At 55.3% G+C, this 20024-nt stretch overlaps 1 protein-coding gene across 6 annotated transcripts in view; it reads left to right on the top strand.

Moving 5' to 3' along the window:
* Positions 1–19134, top strand: part of MSI1 (musashi RNA binding protein 1) — a 57434-nt gene extending 38300 nt beyond the window's left edge. For 2 of the 6 annotated variants that reach the window (XM_053279858.1, XM_053279853.1), the window contains exons 7-13: positions 6377–6425; positions 9315–9397; positions 10291–10408; positions 12492–12572; positions 16074–16411; positions 17087–17152; positions 17948–19134. In XM_053279858.1, the coding sequence (XP_053135833.1) occupies positions 6377–6425; positions 9315–9397; positions 10291–10408; positions 12492–12572; positions 16074–16411; positions 17087–17128 (711 nt within the window). In that variant the 3' untranslated portion in view covers positions 17129–17152; positions 17948–19134. Of the gene's footprint in view, positions 1–6376; positions 6426–9314; positions 9398–10290; positions 10409–12491; positions 12573–13490; positions 13548–16073; positions 16412–17086; positions 17153–17947 lie in introns of all 6 variants that reach the window. The other 4 variants (XM_053279854.1, XM_053279855.1, XM_053279856.1 and 1 more) reach the window with 4 other exon arrangements.
* The last annotated feature ends 890 nt before the right edge of the window (positions 19135–20024 follow it).

The following is a 20024-nucleotide window of genomic DNA, read 5'->3' as shown; positions in this document are numbered from 1 at the left end:
CTGCCTCCTCCTTTGGAGGCCTGCGAGGGCCGGCCGGCGCTGGAGAGAGGCAGGGAGCAAGGCTCCCCCCAGCAGGCCGCCTTTTGTGCGTCTGTGCCGAGGAGCGCATTAGAGCTGGTGCTAATCGGATCCAGCAGCTGGGATTGGAGGGGCCTGGGTTGCCAGGGCAACCCGGCCCCAAGAGAAGCCGTCCCCGGCAGCCTCTTTTGTTTGGGCCTAACTCGGGCCTTGGCAACGCCGGGGCGGCCTCTGGAGAAGAAAGGCTCCGGAGAGAATGGTCCCAAGAGCAGTGGGGACCCCCGGCAGGGGCTCGGCCCAGAGAGGCACCCAGTAGCCAGCTGTGACAATAGGCGCCCGCCGAGGGCTGCCACTCACACTTAGCGCTCAGCCGCCTGAACGCCGTGGCCGTGGCCGGCCGGCCCCACTAATCCCGCCTCCCCTGCCCTGGGTTTCCATGGACACGGGAGCCTATTGAGGACACACGTTTCCCGGGTGCGAGTTGAATGCCTGCCCGGCTGTCGAGAAGGGCCTCGGCCATCGGGGACGTGCTTGGCGCGCCCTGGGAGAGGCCGGCTGGCCGGCGGTTCCCACGAAAGCCCTCGCCACCAGGCTATTCTTCCCGGCTTTGCCGTCACCTTGAAGGGGTCAAGCCGGGTGGCGGGCGCCGGTTCTCATTGTTCGGCCTCAGTTTCCGCACACTCATGGCCCTCCTTGTGGGAGGCTTTCTTCCTGGTTTGGGCGGGTAGGAATAGCGTCTTTCCACGGCGCTTCAGCCCCCCCAGCGTCGCCCCTTGAACACAGCCCAGTCTTCATTTTGTCAGTCCCGATTTGCCTACAAAATGGCGCCTGCTTGACAGATCTGGAGCTGGGGCCATATTTCGGGGTGGGTGGGCTGGGGCTCCTTCTCCTTCATCCTTTTGGGTTAGTTGGGAGGAGAGCTGGTCTGGTGGTAGCAAGCACGACTTGTCCCCTTAGCTAAGCAGGGTCCGCCCTGGTTGGCTATGAAAGGGAGACTAAAAGTGTGAGCACTGGAAGAGATTCCCCTAAGAGCCGCTCTGGGAAGAGCATCTAGGCTCCAAGTTCCCTCCCTGGAAGCATCTCCAAGATCGGGCTGAGAGAGATTCCTGCCTGCAACCTTGGAGAAGCCGCTGCCAGTCTGGGTAGACAATACTGAGCTAGATGGACCAAGGGTCTGACTCAGTATATGGCAGCTTCCTATATTCCTATGTTCCTAGTTGTCTTTCTTTCCAGACAGTTGCAGACAGTCTTGTTCCCTTGTGGTGGCTTTTAATTTAGAAGGGTGGGGTTTGGGTTGAACCAGGGCCACATCCCACTTCTGCCCTCCTGCAGAGGTCGGACTACAACGCCCATCATCCTGACTATTGGTCACTGTGTCTGAGGATGCTGGGAGTTGTCCGGGATCAGCTGGTAGGCTGACGTCGGGCCCCCCTGGGTTAAACTCTGACAAGAGTGCTTTCTCTGTGTTCCTTCGGATGGCCTGCCAGGGCACTGACTTGCATTTTGTTGCCTGAACTGAACTTTTAATGGGTTTCCGGGGAAGCAAGAAGGTGGGGCCCTCGGCAAGCCACCCCACATTTAAGAAAGACTCTGTTTTTGCCTTCATGGGAGGAGCAGTAAGGGGCGTAATCCACAGAGCTGCAAGGGAGGAAACGCCTGCAGACGAGTGAGGTCTGATGTGTGTGAAGCCAGCAGAGAACGGAGCAAATTGTATTTTATTGTGTTTGTTTTAACACATTTGTATGCCGCCCCAAACTAACGTCTCTGGGCGGCTTACCACATAACAAACGAAGGAAGTAACTGCTAATGCCAAATGCTACAAGTTAGATTTTTACCCCTATGCTGAAATGTTATCGTAAAACAGATGAAAAGTCGGTCCAAGCAGTTATACTTCACTGAAGTGGTTTAAAAAATACACCTTGGTTGCCTGCTTGCCTCCATTCAAGTTCAGTGGGCATAGGAACATAGGAAGCTGCTGTATACGGAGTCAGACCATTGGTCTATCTAGCTCAGTATTGTCTTCACAGACTGGCAGCGGCTTCTCCAAGGTTGCAGGCAGGAGTCTCTCTCAGCCCTGTCTGGGAGATGCTGCCAGGGAGGGAACTGGGAACCTAGATGTTCTTCTCAGAGCAGCTCCATCCCCTGAGGGGAATATCTTCCCATGCTCACACTTCTGGTCTCCCATTCAGATGCAACCAGGGCAGACCCTGCTTAGCTGAGGGGACAAGTCATGCTTGCTGCCACCAGACCAGCTCTCCTCTTCCTTCATGCATGTGCCACACCTTGAGAACAAATCACGGCATCAAGGTAAAACCTCCCCGAGCCGACCGAGTTCCGGCGTTGCGTTCAGGAATTCCCCGTGAACTGGCATTTCCAGACAGGGCTGAGAAAGGATTCCTGCCTGGAACCCCAGAGATTTTGGAAACCCTGCCCGTCAGTGTAGGCTGTACAGTGCAAGATGGACCAAAGGTCTGACTCAGTAGACGGCAGACTCATATAGGTTTATGAGGATACAAGTGCAGCTTGGTGTCATTGTGTCTGCTGTGCATGTCGAAGGCCTCAGACTTGATCACCTAGGCAGGGGTGGGAGAGACTCCAGCCTGAACGGCAGCTTCTGGTGTTTTGGGGCAACCTGCAGCCAGAGTTAGTTGGTTGCTTGTAGCCTTTCCGTTAGTCCAGAGAGATTCCCCTGAGGGGTTGGGGCTGCTCTGGGATAAACATCTACAACTTGCTAACTTGGCCAAGAGGCAGCTTTTTCATGTGGTGATTCTCTTTCTTTATCAGGGGGAGAGTAACTGGCCCTCTCCACCCCCAGCACAGGACCTCCAGTGACTGTGGCTGGTGTCTATCTTGTGTTTCTTTTTAGATTGTGAGCCCTTCAAGGACAAGGAGCCACCTAATTTTTTGTTATTCCTCTGTGTAAACTGCCCTGAGCCATTTTTGGAAGGGCGGTATAGAAATTGAATAAATAATAATAATAATAATAATACATGCTTGCATTCAGAAGGCAGGTTCCCTCCCTGGCAACATCTCCAAGAGAGGGCCGAGAGAGACTCCTGCCTGCAACCTTGGAGAAGCCGCTGCCAGTCTGTGCAGACAATCCTGAGCTAGATGGACCGAGGGTCTGACTCAGTATATGGCAGCTGCCTCTGTTCCTAAGTTGTAATTGGAACTGAGAGAGCTTGCTGATGCCCCCCCTCCCCTTGTGCATTTTCATGCAAGATGGAGAGAGAAAGCTGCTTAATGCCTCTAGCCCCCTAATGGTGCAGCGGGGAAGTAACCTGCCTAGAGAGCAGGAGGCTGTGGGTTCGAATCCCCGCGGGTGTGTTCCCCAGACTATGGGAAACACCTCTCTCGGGCAGCAGCGATCTAAGAAGATGCTGAAAGGCATCGTCTCCTACTGTGCGGGAGGAGGCCATGGCAAACCCCTCCTGTATTCTCCCCAAAACAGCTGCTCTCTGTGGTCGCCACGAGTCGACGCTGACCCGACGGCACCACTTTACTTGACTCGCTGCCCTGGGAGGCGCTTGAAAGCCTCCGTCCCTCTGCCAGACGTCCCACCCCAGGCTCCTGCTAGTTCAGTGGATAATCTGCTTTTTCTTTCTTGCCGGGCATCGCCCAGCACATCTCAGTCCTGCAGCCCCACAGGCTGGGCTTGGCCAGGCCTGCCACTTCACGCTGGCCTTGACCTGGAGACAGAAAGCCCATTGTAAGCGCTTCCACACACACCCCCCCCCGCTTCGGTCTGCTGGGCTGCCACGATTCAAGCGTTCCCTTTTTTTGGCACTCTGCGCGAAGGAGTGTTGCGACCGGTCCAGCTGAGGTCCTCCTTGGCTCCCTTAACCCCCCTCGCCAACAGATGTGTGGGCTGAAGTTGGGCATTTGGTTTGTGGCTCACAGAGAGGGCCCCGTGCACTCCTGTCACCCTGCTAACGGAGCAAAGAGGCACCCTTTTAAAGCGGCAATTTTTTTTTTTTTTTGCAGGGGGAGAGCAACTGGCCTTTTCCGTCCCCAGCACAGCATCCCTCCAGTGGCGGCTGCTGGTGTCTCGCTTATGTTTGTTTTTTTAGACGACGAGCCCTTGGGGGACAGGGAGCCATATTGTTTTATTTATTGATATCGATGCAAACCGCTTTGGGGACTTTGGCTGACAAAGCGGTATATAAATATTTGCCGTTTCCGCCGCCGCCGTTCCCTGGCTGGGGCCAAGAGCCTCCACACTGCAGTCACCTCACAGTGGCGGCGTGCTTCCTACCCCTGGCCTTCGCCCAAAGCAGGCCCTGTTCTTTGCTCAGTCGAGTCAGTTTTCATAATAAATGCACGTATACACACACACACACACACACACACACACACACACACACACACACACACTTTCTCATCAAGCCTGTTGCATGAAGACAGGGTGAGTGTAGATAGCCATTTGCAAATGATAATGTAATAAGAACGGCTGTAGGATTTGAGCTTGTCTACTAGGGATGTGCACGAACCTGGAGGTGGGGAGTGTCCTTTAAGGGGTAGGGGGGGTGCTCTTACCTCCCCCAACGCTCTCCTCAACGGTTTTGGGGAGGGACACCCTTCCTGCCCCTTAAAGGACTCCCCCCCGGCCTCCAAACTGACTCGAATGCTGGACATCCGAACTGGTTTGGCACTCCACAAAAGGAATGCCGGACTTCCGAATCGGTTCGGCGCTCCACAAAAGGAGCGCCGAACCAGTTCATGCACATCGCCGTTGTCTGCCACTGATCTGGTTCCTCTCTGAACCGTCCTCCTTGAAATGTGCATCTGACCACTTAGAGAGGAGAGCTGGTCTTGTGGTAGCAAGCCTGAATTGTCCCCTTTGCTGAGCAGGGTCTGTCCTGGTTTGCATTTGAATGGGAGACTAAACATGTGAGCACTGTAAGATATCCCCCTTAGGGGAGGGGGCCACTCTGGGAAGAGCACCTGCTGGCTTGCATGCAGAAAGCCCCAGGTTCCCTCCCTGGCATCTCCAGATGGGGCTGAGAGAGACTCCGCCTGCAACTTTGGAGAAGCCGCTGCCAGTCTGGGTAGACAATACTGAGCTAGACGGACCAAAGGTCTGACTCAGTAAAAGGCAGCTCCCTATGTTCCCCTCTGGTTGCCTTGTGTTTTTTTGGCTAAGCTACGAGGAGATGTATCTTTCCTCTGCTGGTTCCCGGAGTTTTTATTCAGGTGCAGAGAGGCGTGGGAAGATTCTGCTCACGGCTTGGCAGGATGTTACAGATGATCCATGCATCGTGGTGGTTGTGGCCGTTGGGGGTGGGTGGGTTGGCCACCACTGGACCAAAGGCCACCCACATATACCCAGCGTGCCAGGCCTGTGAGATTTGTCCGGGTTCAGGCCTAGTGCAAGACCTGCATTTCTGGAGTGATGGATGTAAACTGAAGTCTGCTCGGCCAGTTGGGATTGCGATGACTTTGATAGCCAGCAGGAGGCAGTTCAGCGCCCCGTCCTGGTGGGAAGGGAGGGAGAGGCTGTGTAGCCATTTGGAGGCTGGCCCGAGAGACCTTGGCCTGGGCAGTGGAAGTCCTGCCTGCCCTCCTCCCTGTTGAACATACACAGTCATATTGAATGAAGTGGCTCAGGGGTTCTCAGACTGGGGTCCCCAGAGGTCGCAGGACTACAAAGCCCACCATCCCCAGCTGGGAGTTGCAGTCCAACAACATCTGGCGGTGGGGGGGGGGGACTAGTTTCTGAGACAGCGGCACTCTTTGGACCAGACTTCGGGGACGAAGTCTTTGGATCGGAATCCGAAGTTCGGGGACGAAGTCTTTGGATCGGACTCCGAAGTCTTTGGATTGGACTCCTCAGCACCAGGAGGGGCCACCCTGCAGCCCCTGCCACCCTGCCGCCACGCCTCTCCCTTTCCTTGGTACCGCCACGTGTGGGGCTGGGGGTGGGCGGATGGGAGCTGAGTGGGCCTCCGCCATGCTCAAGAGCGTGGCACAAAGGAAAGAAAGCAGCGTGGCAGTGGGGGACATGGTGGGGGACTTCTGGGGAGGCCCCCCCAGGAGCGCTACAGGCCCATGGTGCGCGCCATGCGAAATGCAGGGTTTTCCTTCTTCTTAAAAAGGAGTCTCAAGCTTCCCCTAAAGAAGGGCGGGGCGCTGTGCGGGGAGATGGGGGCCTCCAAAGCCCTTTACCTCCAGGCTTCCCAAATGCCTAGGTGTGCGCCGCTGGTTTTGAGAACCCCCGATCTGTGCCCGACACAGCCGCCTTGCTGTGCGTCGGAAGCGGCCTGCCTGCCGTTTTCGCCTGACCCAAACTAGCTCTCCTGCCCCCCACCCCGCCCCGTTCTCCGTCCAGCCCCTCACCCCAATCTTTTGTCTCCTGCAGGTGGACGATGCCATGCTCATGTTTGACAAGACGACTAACCGGCACCGAGGTGAGACCCCGAAATGTCGATGTGGAGGGCTGCCGCTCTGGGTGTCTGTGTTGACGGGGCACCTTGTGGGAGCCGAGCACCTCCGTCCCCCTGGGGCATGCCTGGGTCGGCCCTCCTCTCGGTCTCTCTCCCTCCCTCCTTCACCAGCCGTGTCCTTTGACGGTGTGTCCCCCCCGCCCTCGCACAGAGGGCTTTTGTCCACCGGCTTCCTGTGCCGCCCAAGACGGCCTCTTCCTTTCAGCAGCCTGTGTGTCTCTTACCTTGGCCGGGGTAATTTGAGCCCGGGGAAGCCGCCCGGAGAGTCGGGAGGCTTCCTCAACCCACTGCCGCGCCCCAGGGGCCGGCTGGTGCTCCCGGGTCTCCTTTTCCCAGAGTCCCCTTCTGGGCGTTTGGATGCCGACAGAGCAGGAGCTGGCTGGCCTCCGCAGGCTGAGGGGGCAAGGCGGGGGGAGGGAAGGCACATCCTTGGCAAAGCCTGACTGATCTGCTGCCGACCCCGATCCCAGGGGCTCTGCCGCCTCTGAATACCGTGAGCACTTGGGCTGTCCCGAATCCGCTTCGGACCCATCTTCCGGTCCCTGTTACGGTCCTGCCCCCTCACAGGCCCACCGACTTGTCCCAGGGCTCATCTTCCTGCTCTGGCGTTGCCCCATTTTCCAGTTGGCTTTGGTGCCCCCGGCAGCCACGGCACCCTGCAGCTCTCGGTCAGGTGATACGACGCCGGTTGCCTTCCGGCAGAAGCGTCACCTGATGCTTTGGGCACAAGAGCAGAGTAGGCATCCCCCTCCCTGGGTCAGTTGGCAACTCTGCCCTGCACTTCGGCAGCGGGCGTTTTGTGCCAAAGGTTAGTCTCGAAGCTTGGCCTTTGGCCTTGTACTGAGTCCGACTCTTGGGCCATCTAGCCCCATATTTCCTGCACTGACTGGCAGCAGCTCTCCAGGGTTTCAGGCAGGAGCCTCTCCCAGCCCTACCTGGAGATGCTGCCAGGGATTGAACCGGGGACCTTCTGCATGCCAAGCAGATTCTCTGCCACTGAGCTGTGGCCCCATCCCCAAAGGTGTCATGCCTGGGTCCCCATCCAGGCACTGATCATACCAAGACCCACTTAGCTTCAGCAAGGTGGCCGTATCATGTGCCTTTAGACCAGGCCTGCTCAACTGAGGCCCCCCCCCAGCTGTCTTTGGACTACAACTCCCACAATCCACAGCCACAGTGGCCAAAAGCCAGGGATTATGGGAGTTGCAGGCCAACAACTTGCAGACCAAGTTGCCAACCCCTGGTAACTTGGCAAAGAGGCACCTTTTAACGTGGTGATTCTCTTTATTTAGCAGAGGGAGAGTAACTGGCCCTGTCCACCCCCAGCACAGAATGCCTCCAGTGACTGTGGCTGGTGTCTGTCTTATGTTTCTTTTTAGATTGCGAGCCCTTTGGGGACAGGGAGCCATCTTATATGTGTTTGTTATTTCTTTGTGTAAACCGCCCTGAGCCATTTTTGGAAGGGCGGTACAGAAATCAAATCAAATCAAATCAATCAATCAAACGAACAAACATCTGCAGGAGGGCCAAAGTTGAGCAGCCCTGGCTTAAACTATGCTCTGGGACACTTCCCCATGTCCCCCCCGCTGTGCATTCAGAGGAGACTGGTTTTCTACGTGGAGCAGGATTATTATTATTATTTACCCCTTACTGCAGGGGTACTCACACTTGGGTCAAAGGCCCTTGTGGCTGGGGATGATGGGAGTTGTAGTCCAACAAGAACTGGAGAACCCCTGCCATGCTGAGTTGCACTCAGGAAACAGATCCTGCCCTTTCCCTCTTCTTCCTCTGAACTTCCTCTGGGCTTGTGGGTGGAAGAGATGTGGAAGGGAAGCTGGCCTGCATTCTGAGGTGGTAGAGGCCTTCCGGAAGGGCTGTGCCACATGCCCTTCCTGAATACTTGGACTGGTGCGAGAATGGTTTTTACTAGACTGGGCCAGCTATTTCAAATAGTTGTTGTGGCGTGGAGCCATCCCCACTTGTGCTGCCTTATGGGCTCCCCGATCCCAGCCTTCCTGCCCCCCGGAACGAGGGGCCTTGCTGCCCCCCAGGTCTTGTACAAGTGTCTGTACACATGCACGTGTTTTTTTAAAAAACCTGAGCATAGCCCCCCTGAAAATCAGGATGTGAAGAGGGAGAGACTGCTCTGCGTGTGTTCAGCCTGCAGAGAGGGCAAGGGTGTCCTTGCTGAATATGGTATCTGAGAGTTTGCAAGGGAAATGGGGCAGTGCATGTTTTGGGGTGCTCATTCTCATCCAGGGGCCTAGTTCTCATTGAGGTAGTCAGCCTGTGCCGCTTTAAGGACGGGCGAGAGCTCCCTTGGTTAGGTGCTTCTTCATACAAGGAAATGTGTATTCCATGCATATAGATGGGGTTGCCATATTCTGGCTCTCCAGATCCGGGTGCCTAATTTGCATATTATGTAAATTGCCTTGAAAATAATGTTTCAGCAAAACAGTGGCTGCACTTTTTGCTCCAGAACGCCGCTTCTACAAGGGAATTTAGAACTTAGCTTAAAAGAAAAGAAAAGAAAGCAAGCTGAAATCCGGGCGAATCTGGGTGGGCTAAGCAATCTGGGTGAGGTGCTTAAAATCCGGGTGAAACCCGGAATTCCAGGGAGGATGGCGACTCTACATATAGAAAACCAACATGTCAAGGTGCAGGCGGAAACACTTCTCTGTGCAGGGTGTGTAGAAGCAGTCAGGCAGACACTGATTTAGGCCTGTACTTTTGGTCTTATGCCAGGGCCCGGGGCGCAGGGCGGGAATCCGGGATGGCCACCTGGCGGCTTTGTGGCCTGCGGCCTTCCTGAGGCCCGACTTAACCTGGCCGGGCCCCTCTTTTCTCTCTCAGGGTTCGGCTTTGTCACATTTGAAAGCGAAGACATTGTGGAGAAAGTCTGTGAGATCCACTTCCATGAGATCAACAACAAAATGGTGAGAGCGAGCGGGGAAAGTCGAGGGGGGTGGGGTGGGGCGGGGGAGCAAGTGGCACAAGTAGGCTGTGGGGACAGAAGGTAGGGATGTGCTCGAACCTGTTCGGAGGCCCTTTTACGGGCTTCCGAACTGTTCGAACACGGGCGGTTCAAAGGGTTGAAGGGTTCGAAGGTGGGGTGGGACAACTTTAAGGGCAGAGGAGGGTGCACTTACCCCTCCCTCCACTTCCCCCCCACTGGCGCTCACTTGGAAACCAGTTCGGCGAGGTGGCAGCATACCTCCCTGCCGCCCCATCCACTCTTCGGACCGGAAGTAGGTGGAAGTAGCTTGCACGCGTGCACATGTCTCCTGGAGGACAGCGATGTGCACACGAGCTACCTACCTCTGCTTACTTCTGGAAGCATCTAGGTTCAAAGTTCCCTCCCTGGCAGCATTTCCAAGATAGGGCTGGGAGAGAGACTCCTGCCTGCAACCTTGGAGAAGCCACTGCCAGTCTGTGAAGACAATACTGAGCTAGATAGAGCAATGGTCTGACTCAGTAGATGGCAGCTTCCTGTGCTTATGCCACAAGACCAGCTCTCCTCTCCTCCACAAACCCCACAGGATCTGTGTGGGGCTGGGTGTCCTGCATGCCAGAAGGCTAGGTGCCTGCTCCGAACATGGCAGCACAACCCTGGGCAAAAGCGTGAGGGAAGGCCTGTGCTTCTTTCTGTCCTGGGGGAAGGAGGCGGGGAAATGTTGGGAGCAAAATGCACCCAGATCCGGGCAAGGGACCTTTTGTGAACGGAGTTTGGCTCAATTGGCCCGTTTCTCCACCGGGACCTCCGTCTCCTGGGGCTTTGCCTTGCATGTTAGCGCAGAGATCTGATGCCTTGTTTTGCATCCCCTGGCAGGTGGAATGTAAGAAAGCACAGCCAAAGGAAGTCATGTCCCCCACGGGCTCTGCAAGAGGTCGGTCCCGGGTGATGCCTTACGGGATGGACGCCTTCATGCTTGGGATCGGCATGTTGGGTAAGGATGGCGGCCCTCCCCTTTCTCTCTGCCCTCCCCCAGCCTGCCCGGAGACAAAACAAGCCCGCCACCTGGCCTCTGCCAAGTTGCATAAGGGTAGGATCCGATCCGTGATGTCAGCGGTCTCATGATAGGGAATCCATTGGCAGAAAAGCGGGGGCTGTTTCTCATCCTTCACTGCCCTCTTCTGGTAGAATGGGAACGCTGCAGAAATGCCGCCGCTGGAGCCGGGTTTTATTTATTTCACACATGTAAACCCTGCCTGTCCAATTCTCAGGGAAGCTCAAGGCTGTTGGCGAGAGTTAAAAACACTCCACTGAATGCAACTGAAAGCAGAAGGGGTGTGGGGGAAACTACTCAAACTACGCAGAGCAATAGAAAAAAAACCAAGGCAAAACAGCCAGAGTTTCCCCATGCATCTGATAGCTTGAAACTGAAAATGCCTCTCTTTACCTGAAAGTGTGTGTGTGTGTGTGTGTGTGTGTGTGTGTGTGTGTGTGTGTGAGAGAGAGAGAGAGAGAGAGAGAGAGAGAGAGAGAGAGAGATATTCTGATCAGGTCTGTTAAGGAGCTTAACCCATATGTCTAGCTGAAGATATAATTTGGCCCTGAGACCTATTTTTTATTTTTATTTTTCTGAATTAAAATGGGCTACATGTGTCACACTTACCCCTGAAAAGGATTCTGCTATAGCTTCACAGGAACATTACCAGGAACATTAACATATTCAGTCATACCTGATGCAGGGACGGAACGAAACAGCCTTTTCCCCAGAAGCCGTTGATTGGAAGAGGAGGCAATTCTGGAGCAGGCTATCACGCAGAGGTGCAGTGGTGGACGCTTTGCCCTCAGAGGAGCCTTTTAATTAGTGAACTAATTAGTGAATTAGTATTGCTTGCGGTTCCCTCCGAGCGTATGGTTTCATAGTTACTGGCTGGCATCCAGGCTAAATTTCTGCTTCTACCCAGGAGATGCTCTGGAGGATTACTAAATTTCAACAGGACTTCTCGTAGATTTAGTCAGGATGTCAGCTCTGCTCTAGCCCACTCTGTGGTACTCCGGGGACACAGACCCCACAGGAATTGTTATGGGAGCTTAATTAAGTCCATTGATTTTGGCTAGGTCCAAACCTGGACCCCGATTTTTTTGTGCATCTGTCGCCTGAATTCCATGAAGCGCCCAGAGACTTGTATTTTGGGCGGTATACAAATATGTCAAAGAAAGAAAGAAAGAAAGAGGAAGGAAGGAAGGAAGGAACGAAGGAAGGAAGGAAGGGAAGAGAGAGGTTCTTGGAGGGAACGGAGAGAATCCACCCACTCCCATCCAGAGTACCTTTCATAACCCCTGCTAACTGGGCAAAGAGACACCTTTTTAACGTGGTGATTGTCTTGATTTAGCAGGGGGAGAGTAACTGGCCCTCTCCACCCCCAGCACAGGACCTCCAGGGACTGTGGCTGGTGTCTATCTGATGTTTCTTTTTAGATTGTGAGCCCCTTGGGGACAGGGAGCCATCTTATTTATTTATTATTTCTCTGTGTAAACCGCCCTGAGCCATTTTTGGAAGGGCGGTATAGATAAATAATAAAATAATAATAAAACGCAAAGTGCTGCAGTCAAGACATGAGGGGCGGGGGGCTCACTTTCTGCTCTGGAGGAAGAGCCACTCTTGAATCATTCTACGAGTAGGAGGACAGGCTGCAGTGGCCCAGCGGTGAGGGGAGAAGCACTCTGTACATGCTCAGGGGACCTTTTCCTTGTTTGGGAAATATCAAGACAGGATAAGGGGGCTCTGTACGGGCTGGAGGAGGAGGGTGTAGGGACTTCGAGGCCAAGGCCCTACATCAACTGCATGTGGCCTGCTGCTTAAAGTGCTGGTGGTGTAGTGCAGGGTCTCCCAGTTTGCCAGATGTTGCTGGACTACAACACCCATCATCCCCGGCCACAGTGGTCAAAGAGAGTTGTAGTCCAACGTCAGATGGCCCCAAACGGAGCTCTCTTACCATAAGACTTATTGTATTCTTATTCTTTTTTCTTTTCTTTTTTTTGCGGTGTGTGTGTGTGTGTGTGTGTGTTTCTATCAATAGGCTACCCAGGTTTCCAGGCCGCCACCTACGCCAGTCGGAGTTACACGGGCATCGCGCCTGGCTACACTTACCAGTTCCCCGGTACGTCCATCTTTCTCCCTTGGCATGTTGCCTTGGTGCCATTGGGTGGGTTCCTGGCATGTCCTATGACAGTCCACGTCCGCCCCCGTTAACCTGCACCTGTTGGATTTCCCCGCTGCCCCTGAGGGATTTGGAATGGCTGAGAGGAGCTTAGATGAGGGAGAAGCTGCAAGTCTCAGCAACGCTTTCCCTTCCGGGGGCCAAGGAAAGCGGGTGCATCTCTGAATTAGACGACCCCCCCCTTGTCCCTAGAAAGATCCCTCTTGCAACCTCGTCTGCCTTGCTGCCTCTGGGCGTGTGCCGTGTGCACATCTGTCTGTTTCTTTCCCTCCTTTGCCTTTTGCTGAGCCGCCTCCCTGGAGCTGCCACTTTTCTGAAGACGGATGCATAACAAACCCCGAAATGGTGCCCTGGGAACGAAAGGTTTCTTGTCAGCAAGGCAAAGCCTGCTTAGCAAAGGGGACCATTCTTGGAAGCCTGGGTCTTCATCCTGACCGGCCTTTACAAACCGCCCGAATCCACGAAAACATCATAAAAGTAGAAACAAAATCAAACAACACAGAAGCTAACTTTCCAGTGGGGCCATTAGCCACCCCATAACAGATTGTTCTCTGGGCAGCTCACAAGAGAGGAGTAACGCCTACAATAAAAACACATCACACATGAAATCATAACAGGCCAGAACAAAACAAAACACCAAAAACAAAAACCCACCAACGGTACAAAGAAAATACAATACAAAACAGCTTAAAAATTCTCTTTAAAATTAGTTAAGTGGCAGCTGCCGGGCGCCCCTGCCTCTCGCCCTCTCCACAGTGTCTGTCTGTGTTTGCTGTTGCATCTCTGCTCTTCGCTGGCTCCTCCCTCCCGGGGAGGAATTGACCGAGTGTCCTAAGTTGTCTTGCCTTTCGTTTTTAGAATTCCGTGTAGAGCGGACCCCTCTCCCGAGTGCCCCTGTCCTCCCTGAGCTCACAGGTCAGTCCTGCTGATTTCCGAAAACCTTGCAGAAGCCGGAAGGGGGGAATTGGGCGGTTCCCGTGCCGTCACCGCTTTGCAGCCTTTTGGGGGGTGGCGGGGGTGGGGATGAAGGCTGGGGCCCTCATTAAAACTGGGAGGTGGGAGGAGAGGGGCGCAGAAGTGGTGCAGTGTCTTGTCTCAAATGTGGCCTTGCCCCACGCCCCTGTTGGGGGCCATCCCCGTTTTGAAACTGACCCAGTTTCTCCGCTTATTCTGCTTCACTCGTGCTGTGGCCCCTCACACAGTGAGCTTTGTGGCTGAGTGGGGGGTTTGAACATGCGTCTCCTCACTCCTACTCCCGTAGGAGTAACCATTGCACCACACTGCTTTCTCTTTCGCAGTAGAATGGTGTAGAGCAGGGGTTCCCAGCCACGGGGCCCTGGACATCGTTGGACTACAACTCCCATCACCCCTGCTATAGTGGCCGGGGATGATGGGAGCTGTAGTCCGACCGTGTCTGGGGACCCATGGTGTCGAAAACCTGGGTACTTGGGTGTGATGCCCATCCAGGATATGGCCAGGGATATGGGGGGGGGCTTAAGTTCTCTCCCCACTTTCCCTTTCCCTCCTCTCTCTGCCATGTCTAAGTGCTTGCTTCTCCCTGCTGACACCAGCCCTGCGGCCTTACTCTCGAGAGCGCTTTGTCGAGGTCACGGTGTCCCGAGCTTCCCTCTCTCTAAGTGAATCGACTGACCTGCTCCTGGCCCTGCCACCCCGCCCTCCCGTAACACCCTCTCGCTCTCGCCGCTTCCGTCCTTTCCTTCTGAGATCTGCAGGGGGTCTCTCGAAGCCTCAGGAGAGAAGTAGGGTCTTCCCTCTTCCCACCCTTCCTTCCCTTAGGGGCTCTCAGGGGAGGGGATGCTTATGGCGGAAGCAGAACCGGGGCGGGGGTCAGTCTTACCTGCCAGGAAATGGGTTCAAAGACTGTGGTTTACAAGAGTCCCCCAGTTGGCCCTTTTTTGGGGAGCAGGGTGGGCTTCCTCCAAAGCGCGCAGGCGTCCGGGGTCTGAAGAGGAGAGGAGGGCTTGTCCGTGGGCCGTTTCTGCCCACTTCCCCTACCCTAGTTGCCAGCCCAAGGCAGTATCCCCTCCCAACAGGATTCCCAGATGTGGTTGACTTCAACTCCCAGAATCCCCAGCTGCAGTGGCTTTTGTTTGGCGATTCTGGGATTTGTAGTCAACCACATCTGGGAATCCCTGTCCGAGGGTACACGACTCTGGGGCCAAAGAGAGGTGAGGAGGGAGCAATGGAGCTGTGAGAGCTGGACATTCGGGGGTCACCCCACACTCCCTTCTCAGAGGGCCTGTCTAGCCAAAGTAGGGCCCTGAAGGAAGATGGGAAGCCAGGCCCTCCCTCTGGGCCCTGCCCGGAAGTCCATCTACTTGTCTCTGGCCTTGCCCTCTAGGGATGGGAGGGACGGGCCCGAAAGAGGAAACGGGGCCACGGATGCCCTTGGGGACGTGGCTGGCTCAGGGCCGCTGCACTCAGCTGGGAGGGCAGAAAGCCGGCCTTTCAGAGAGGGGCAGGGGGCCCTGCATTTCGGGCGACCCCATCCCTGTCCTCGGGGGAAGTCGGAACCAGTCCCCTGCGGGAAAGCGCCTGGAAGCTAGCCAAAGCGCCTGGAAGCTAGCTAGGGCATCTCCGAGGTGCTAGTCAGGCCCGAAAGGGGAACTAGCTGGACCCAGAAACCGAGGGAGGGATCGGGGGTACTTCGTGTGACTGGATGCACACTCCGATGCATGCCGAAGAGGTGCGCTTCCAACCAGAAGGGCCTCTGTTTCCATCCCCAAACAGTTGTGTGTGGAGGTTTGAGGACTGTCCACCCAAAGCCACTGTTGTGCTCCCAGAGTAGCCCTTATACAGCTTCCGGGGGGCAGGGAGGGTGATTTGCCCTAGGAAAACGGCACAAGGCCAAAGAGTGACTTAAGCTCGGGACGTTGACGTCCCGTTGAGTTGCTGTCCGCGCGGGACGTCCTGCTCAGGATGAGGCCCGGCAACTGTTTTGGGTGAGAGAGGCACTGTCGGTTGGAAGTCTGTGGCCGGCTTCACACACTCCTTCGAATCTTGGCTCATTAATGTGGGCTACTGACATTAGCCCGATTGTCTGAACCCACGCCCAGGTGGGAATCTCAGATTCATCTTGGGCCGCAAGCTGCCTTGGCCTGCGTTCACACAATCGCGCGGATGCCAGTGACCCAAATTTAAACCTAGATTCGAATGGGTGTGTGAAGCAGGCCTGTTTCTTCCGTGGGCATTTGGCCGGAGCTGCTGTTCTCTGTGCGGGCCAGAGCAGAGTGGACGCACACGGCCTGAATTCCCCACCAGAGGTTCTTAGAATTGCGTCGCTGGTTCGAGACCCCCTATGAAGGTGTGGCCAAGCAGGGGCTCCCCACCTCACAGTAGCGGCTAGGGATGATGGGAGTTGTAGTCCAACAACAGCCCTACGACAAGCGCACCCTCCTGACGCCTCTCCTTTCCTTCTAGCCATCCCCCTCACTGCGTACGGACCAATGGCGGCAGCGGCGGCGGCGGCGGCCGTGGTGCGAGGGACAGGTAACTGCGGCCCAGCCAGCCTCCGAGAGAGTGTTGCCCTGGGATTGGGGGGGCGGGGGGAGGAGGGGCTGCCATTTTGGCACCTTCACTGGCTAGTCTTGCTTCCTCCGGTAGGTTCCACCCCGAGCCGCACTGGCGGTTTCCTGGGCACCACCAGTCCCGGGCCGATGGCGGAGCTCTACGGGGCAGCCAACCAGGATTCAGGAGTCAGCAGTTACATCAGCGCAGCGAGCCCGGCCCCCAGTACCGGCTTTGGCCACAGCCTAGGGGTGAGTGGGCATGCCTCGGGTCCCGGTTCCGACCCCCCGTTCCGGGTGGGAGAGCTGCCGTTGCCTTGCGCTAGTGAGGCGGTCTCGGTTCCCTCTCACGAGCCGAGCGGGGAAAGAGCAGCCTCGTGCCGTGCCATTTCACACCCGTGCATAGCTCGGACATTGCTCTGAGTGCACCGAGGGCCCGGGTCAGCAGGGTGAAGGCGGCAGATCTTGTCCCCTGCAGACATCGGCCCCCGTTGGACGGCTGGCCCTCAGCAACACTAGGAAAGACCTTGGAAGCTGCCATATAGCAAGCCATTCCCTTTAGCTCAGTGTCGTCTACACTGACTGGCAGCAGCTCTCTAAGGGTTCAGGCAGGCGTCTTTCCCAGGCCTACCTTTAGATGCTGCCAGGGCTTGAACCGAGGACTTTCTGCATGCAAGGGAGATGTTCCACCGCTTAGCGGCCAGCCAAGATAACTGGAGCAGCAGGCTTAGTATCATAACGCTGTATATCTTTACTAAGCATATATTATTTGAAGTGATGGGGGGCAGGGGGCTTCTTTAGGTAGGCGTCGAGAGTCCTAAGCACCGTGGTGCTGATAATAAGACAACCTTTCATTTTCTGCATTGCATTCCCAGTGGCTGAGAGGCCATAGATACACCCGGTGATTGTCGTGTCGTTCTCTTCTAGGGGCCTTTGATTGCAACGGCTTTTACTAATGGTTACCACTGAAGCTGAGGACCAAGAAAGAAGGAGGTAAGATAGTCAGGAGAGAGCAAGAGAGGAGAAGAGTCTCGGCTTGACTACTGTAATGTGCTGTACGTGGGGCTGCCTCGGTAGACTGTTCAGAAACTTCAGCTGGTCAATAGGGCAGAGGAGGAGGGCAGATGGCTTCTTGTCGTGCTTATAGGAGCCGGCTGATCCCGGCTGGACATGGGATGCTGTTCTGGTAGAACTTCAGAACTGTTCTTCGGGTTCTTATATGGCAGTCTGGCTGGTAGCCTGTCCATAGATGACCCATATCGCTAGAGAAACTCTAGTGGTTTCTGTGCTCCATCCAAATGCTGGTTTTCATCATGTAAACTCTATATAGCCTGCGATATCCGAGGGATCCCTTTCTCCCATACGTACCTCCCTGTGCTCTGAGATTTTGTGTTGATACCTTTTTGTGGACATCACCGCCTTTGGAGGTAAGGCTGGCCTTTACAGGCAACAGAGCCTTTTTGGTGGTGGCTCCCAACCAGAGGAACTCTCTTCTACCTGAAACGTGTCCGTTCCATCTGCACGATCCGTTCCCTCAGTCCGTGAAGGAGTTTCAGATGGATTCTCTCCCCCCCCCCCGCCCTCCTGTTCCTTGTATTGTGCAGATATTGGTTATCTTTTTAGGCACGGATGTGTTATTCTTTTAATGAAGTGTATTGTCTTCTTTTGCTGCTGTTTGCTTTGCAAAATGAACAAAGATGCCTTTGCAAATGATGGGGCGGGCAACCTTGGGTCCCTCCCTCTAATTATTGCCTCCCCTCCCCACTCCCCCTTTCTTCTTTCCCGCAGGTTCCCCAGTGAGCAAGGACCGCAAGCTGGAGAATCCGGCAAAACCCGAGGGAGGAGCCAAGATTTCATTTTCGCAAACAAAACTGCACACTTGTGGCTGTGGGTCCTGCCGGCCCGATCTCTCCCGTTGACCAGAAAAGCACTGGATTCGAACACAAGGAGATCTCCTCTCCTTTCCTTACTAACCGTAGACCGTTTACACTTCTCCCCAAACCCTCCGACCCACCGGTTTCTTCTTTTATTTATTTTGCTAGCTTTGTTAGGGTTTCCCCCCCCTTTCTTTTTTCCCTTTGTTAACCTTTGGGGTGGGGGTGGGGGGCGGGGGAGGGAGGATTTGAGACCAGTCCTCTCTTTTCGTGCTTGTTCTTTTTTGCTCTTTTTCGGAGCCTGTAGAGCCGTGTTACGGATTTGGATTTGGATTTTATTTTATTTTAATTTTAATTTTTTTTTTTTTGGTGATTGTGCGTAGGTAGCTTTTATTGAGGAATATTTTTATTTGGCTTTGAAATATTTTTGTTGTTGGTTTTTTTTTGTTTTGTTTTAGATATATATATATTATATTTTGGGGGGGGGCTGTGCGGGGGGGGCGCGGACGGGGCGGACTCGGTCACGAGAAAACCAAGCCTTTTGAAAGGACCGGTCGATGTCCAACGGAGGAAGTTCTGGAGGGAAGAGAGCAAGCGGAGAGGCGCGGACGCATTAGCTAGTTTCGCTCTCGCTCTCTTGTTTTTGAAGCATTTCCCCCCCCAGTTTTTTGAAATGCAGGATGCAAACGCTTTTGGGGGGAATCGGGGTGGAACAAATACAAACTGTATATTTTGCTAAGTGAAAAAGAAACACTATTCTTTATGACCGAAAGTTTTTTTTGTTCCCCCCTCCCCAGCTTTTCTGTAGTTTTTAGGTTACTGTGGGTTTACTATTGTTATTATTATGATACCACCCTCACCCCCCCCGACTTTCCTGTATCATATGTAAATACTGCAGGGCGCTCTTGCCCCTTTCTCCTTTCTCTCCCCCTAAACCCCCCCCCCCAACCTCTTCTTCTGGGCTTCGATGCCGTAAATGTGAGCAATACTCTCCAGTTGGACCATGACGAACCTCCTTTCTTTTTTATACCTTTTACTGTAAGATTTCAAGACCTCTGCTGAGACGAAAGTGTGTCGGGGGGCAGGAGGGCGTGGCGGGAGGCGGGGTGGGGGGGAGAGAGGCGGACGGATGCTGCTTTTGGGGGGGGCGCTCGACAGAGCGGGGGGGCGGCGGCGGGGAGCCTGCCTCTCGGGACACGTGCCTCGGTGCCTGCCCCCGCCAAAGGGCTGCGGTTCCCACCGTCTGTCTCTGGGACGCTTTGAACGGGCTTTGAACTCTCCCAATATTTGTCGCTTGCTGCAGGGGGGGGTGGGGTGGGGGGTCGCGTCCCGCGGGGGGCGCTGGGGATGCCGTGGCGTAGGTGCCTTGGCTACATCAGAGAGAGGGTTGGGGGGCGGCCATTTGGGCCCAGGGGAACTGCTGACCAGGGGGACGGGGGCTTCTCAGGGATGCTGCCAGCGAGGGGGACCCCGGGCCGCTCCGCTGGGCTCGATTCATTTGTGTGTGTGGGAGAGAGTGAGAGCACGGGGGTGAGCCCCTGCCTCTCTCTGGAAGCCGGGCTCCTGGGGGTGAGGCTGTCGCTCCGCCAAAGAGCGCCCGCTTTGCCCGCAGAAGGTCCCACGTTCAGTCCCTGGCAGCATCTCCAAGAAGGGCTGGGGAAAGACCCCTGGCTGAAAGCACAGGGAGCCGCTGCCAGTCAGTGTCGGCAGTCCTGAGCGCGAGGGACCAAGGGCCTGACTCAGTAAAAGGCCGCTTCCCATGTCTCTCGAAAGCAGGCAGGGCTCGGATAACAGTTCGAGCAGGAAGGACCGCAGCTCCGTGGCTGAGCGTGCAGAAGGCCCCACGTTCAGTCCCCGGCGGCATCTCCAGACAGGCTTGGCAAAGCCTCCTCCCTGAAGCCCCAGAGTGTTGCTGCTGGTCAGAGTAGGCAGTCCTGAGTGAGCTGGACCAAGGGTCTGACGCCGGCGGCGGCAGTTTCCGACTTCCTTAA

This window comes from Hemicordylus capensis, chromosome 15, assembly GCF_027244095.1.
Source record: "Hemicordylus capensis ecotype Gifberg chromosome 15, rHemCap1.1.pri, whole genome shotgun sequence".
Lineage (NCBI taxonomy): Eukaryota > Metazoa > Chordata > Lepidosauria > Squamata > Cordylidae > Hemicordylus > Hemicordylus capensis.
The sequence above is the reverse complement of the archived record's forward strand: the minus strand, read 5'-3'. Positions and strand labels throughout refer to the sequence as shown.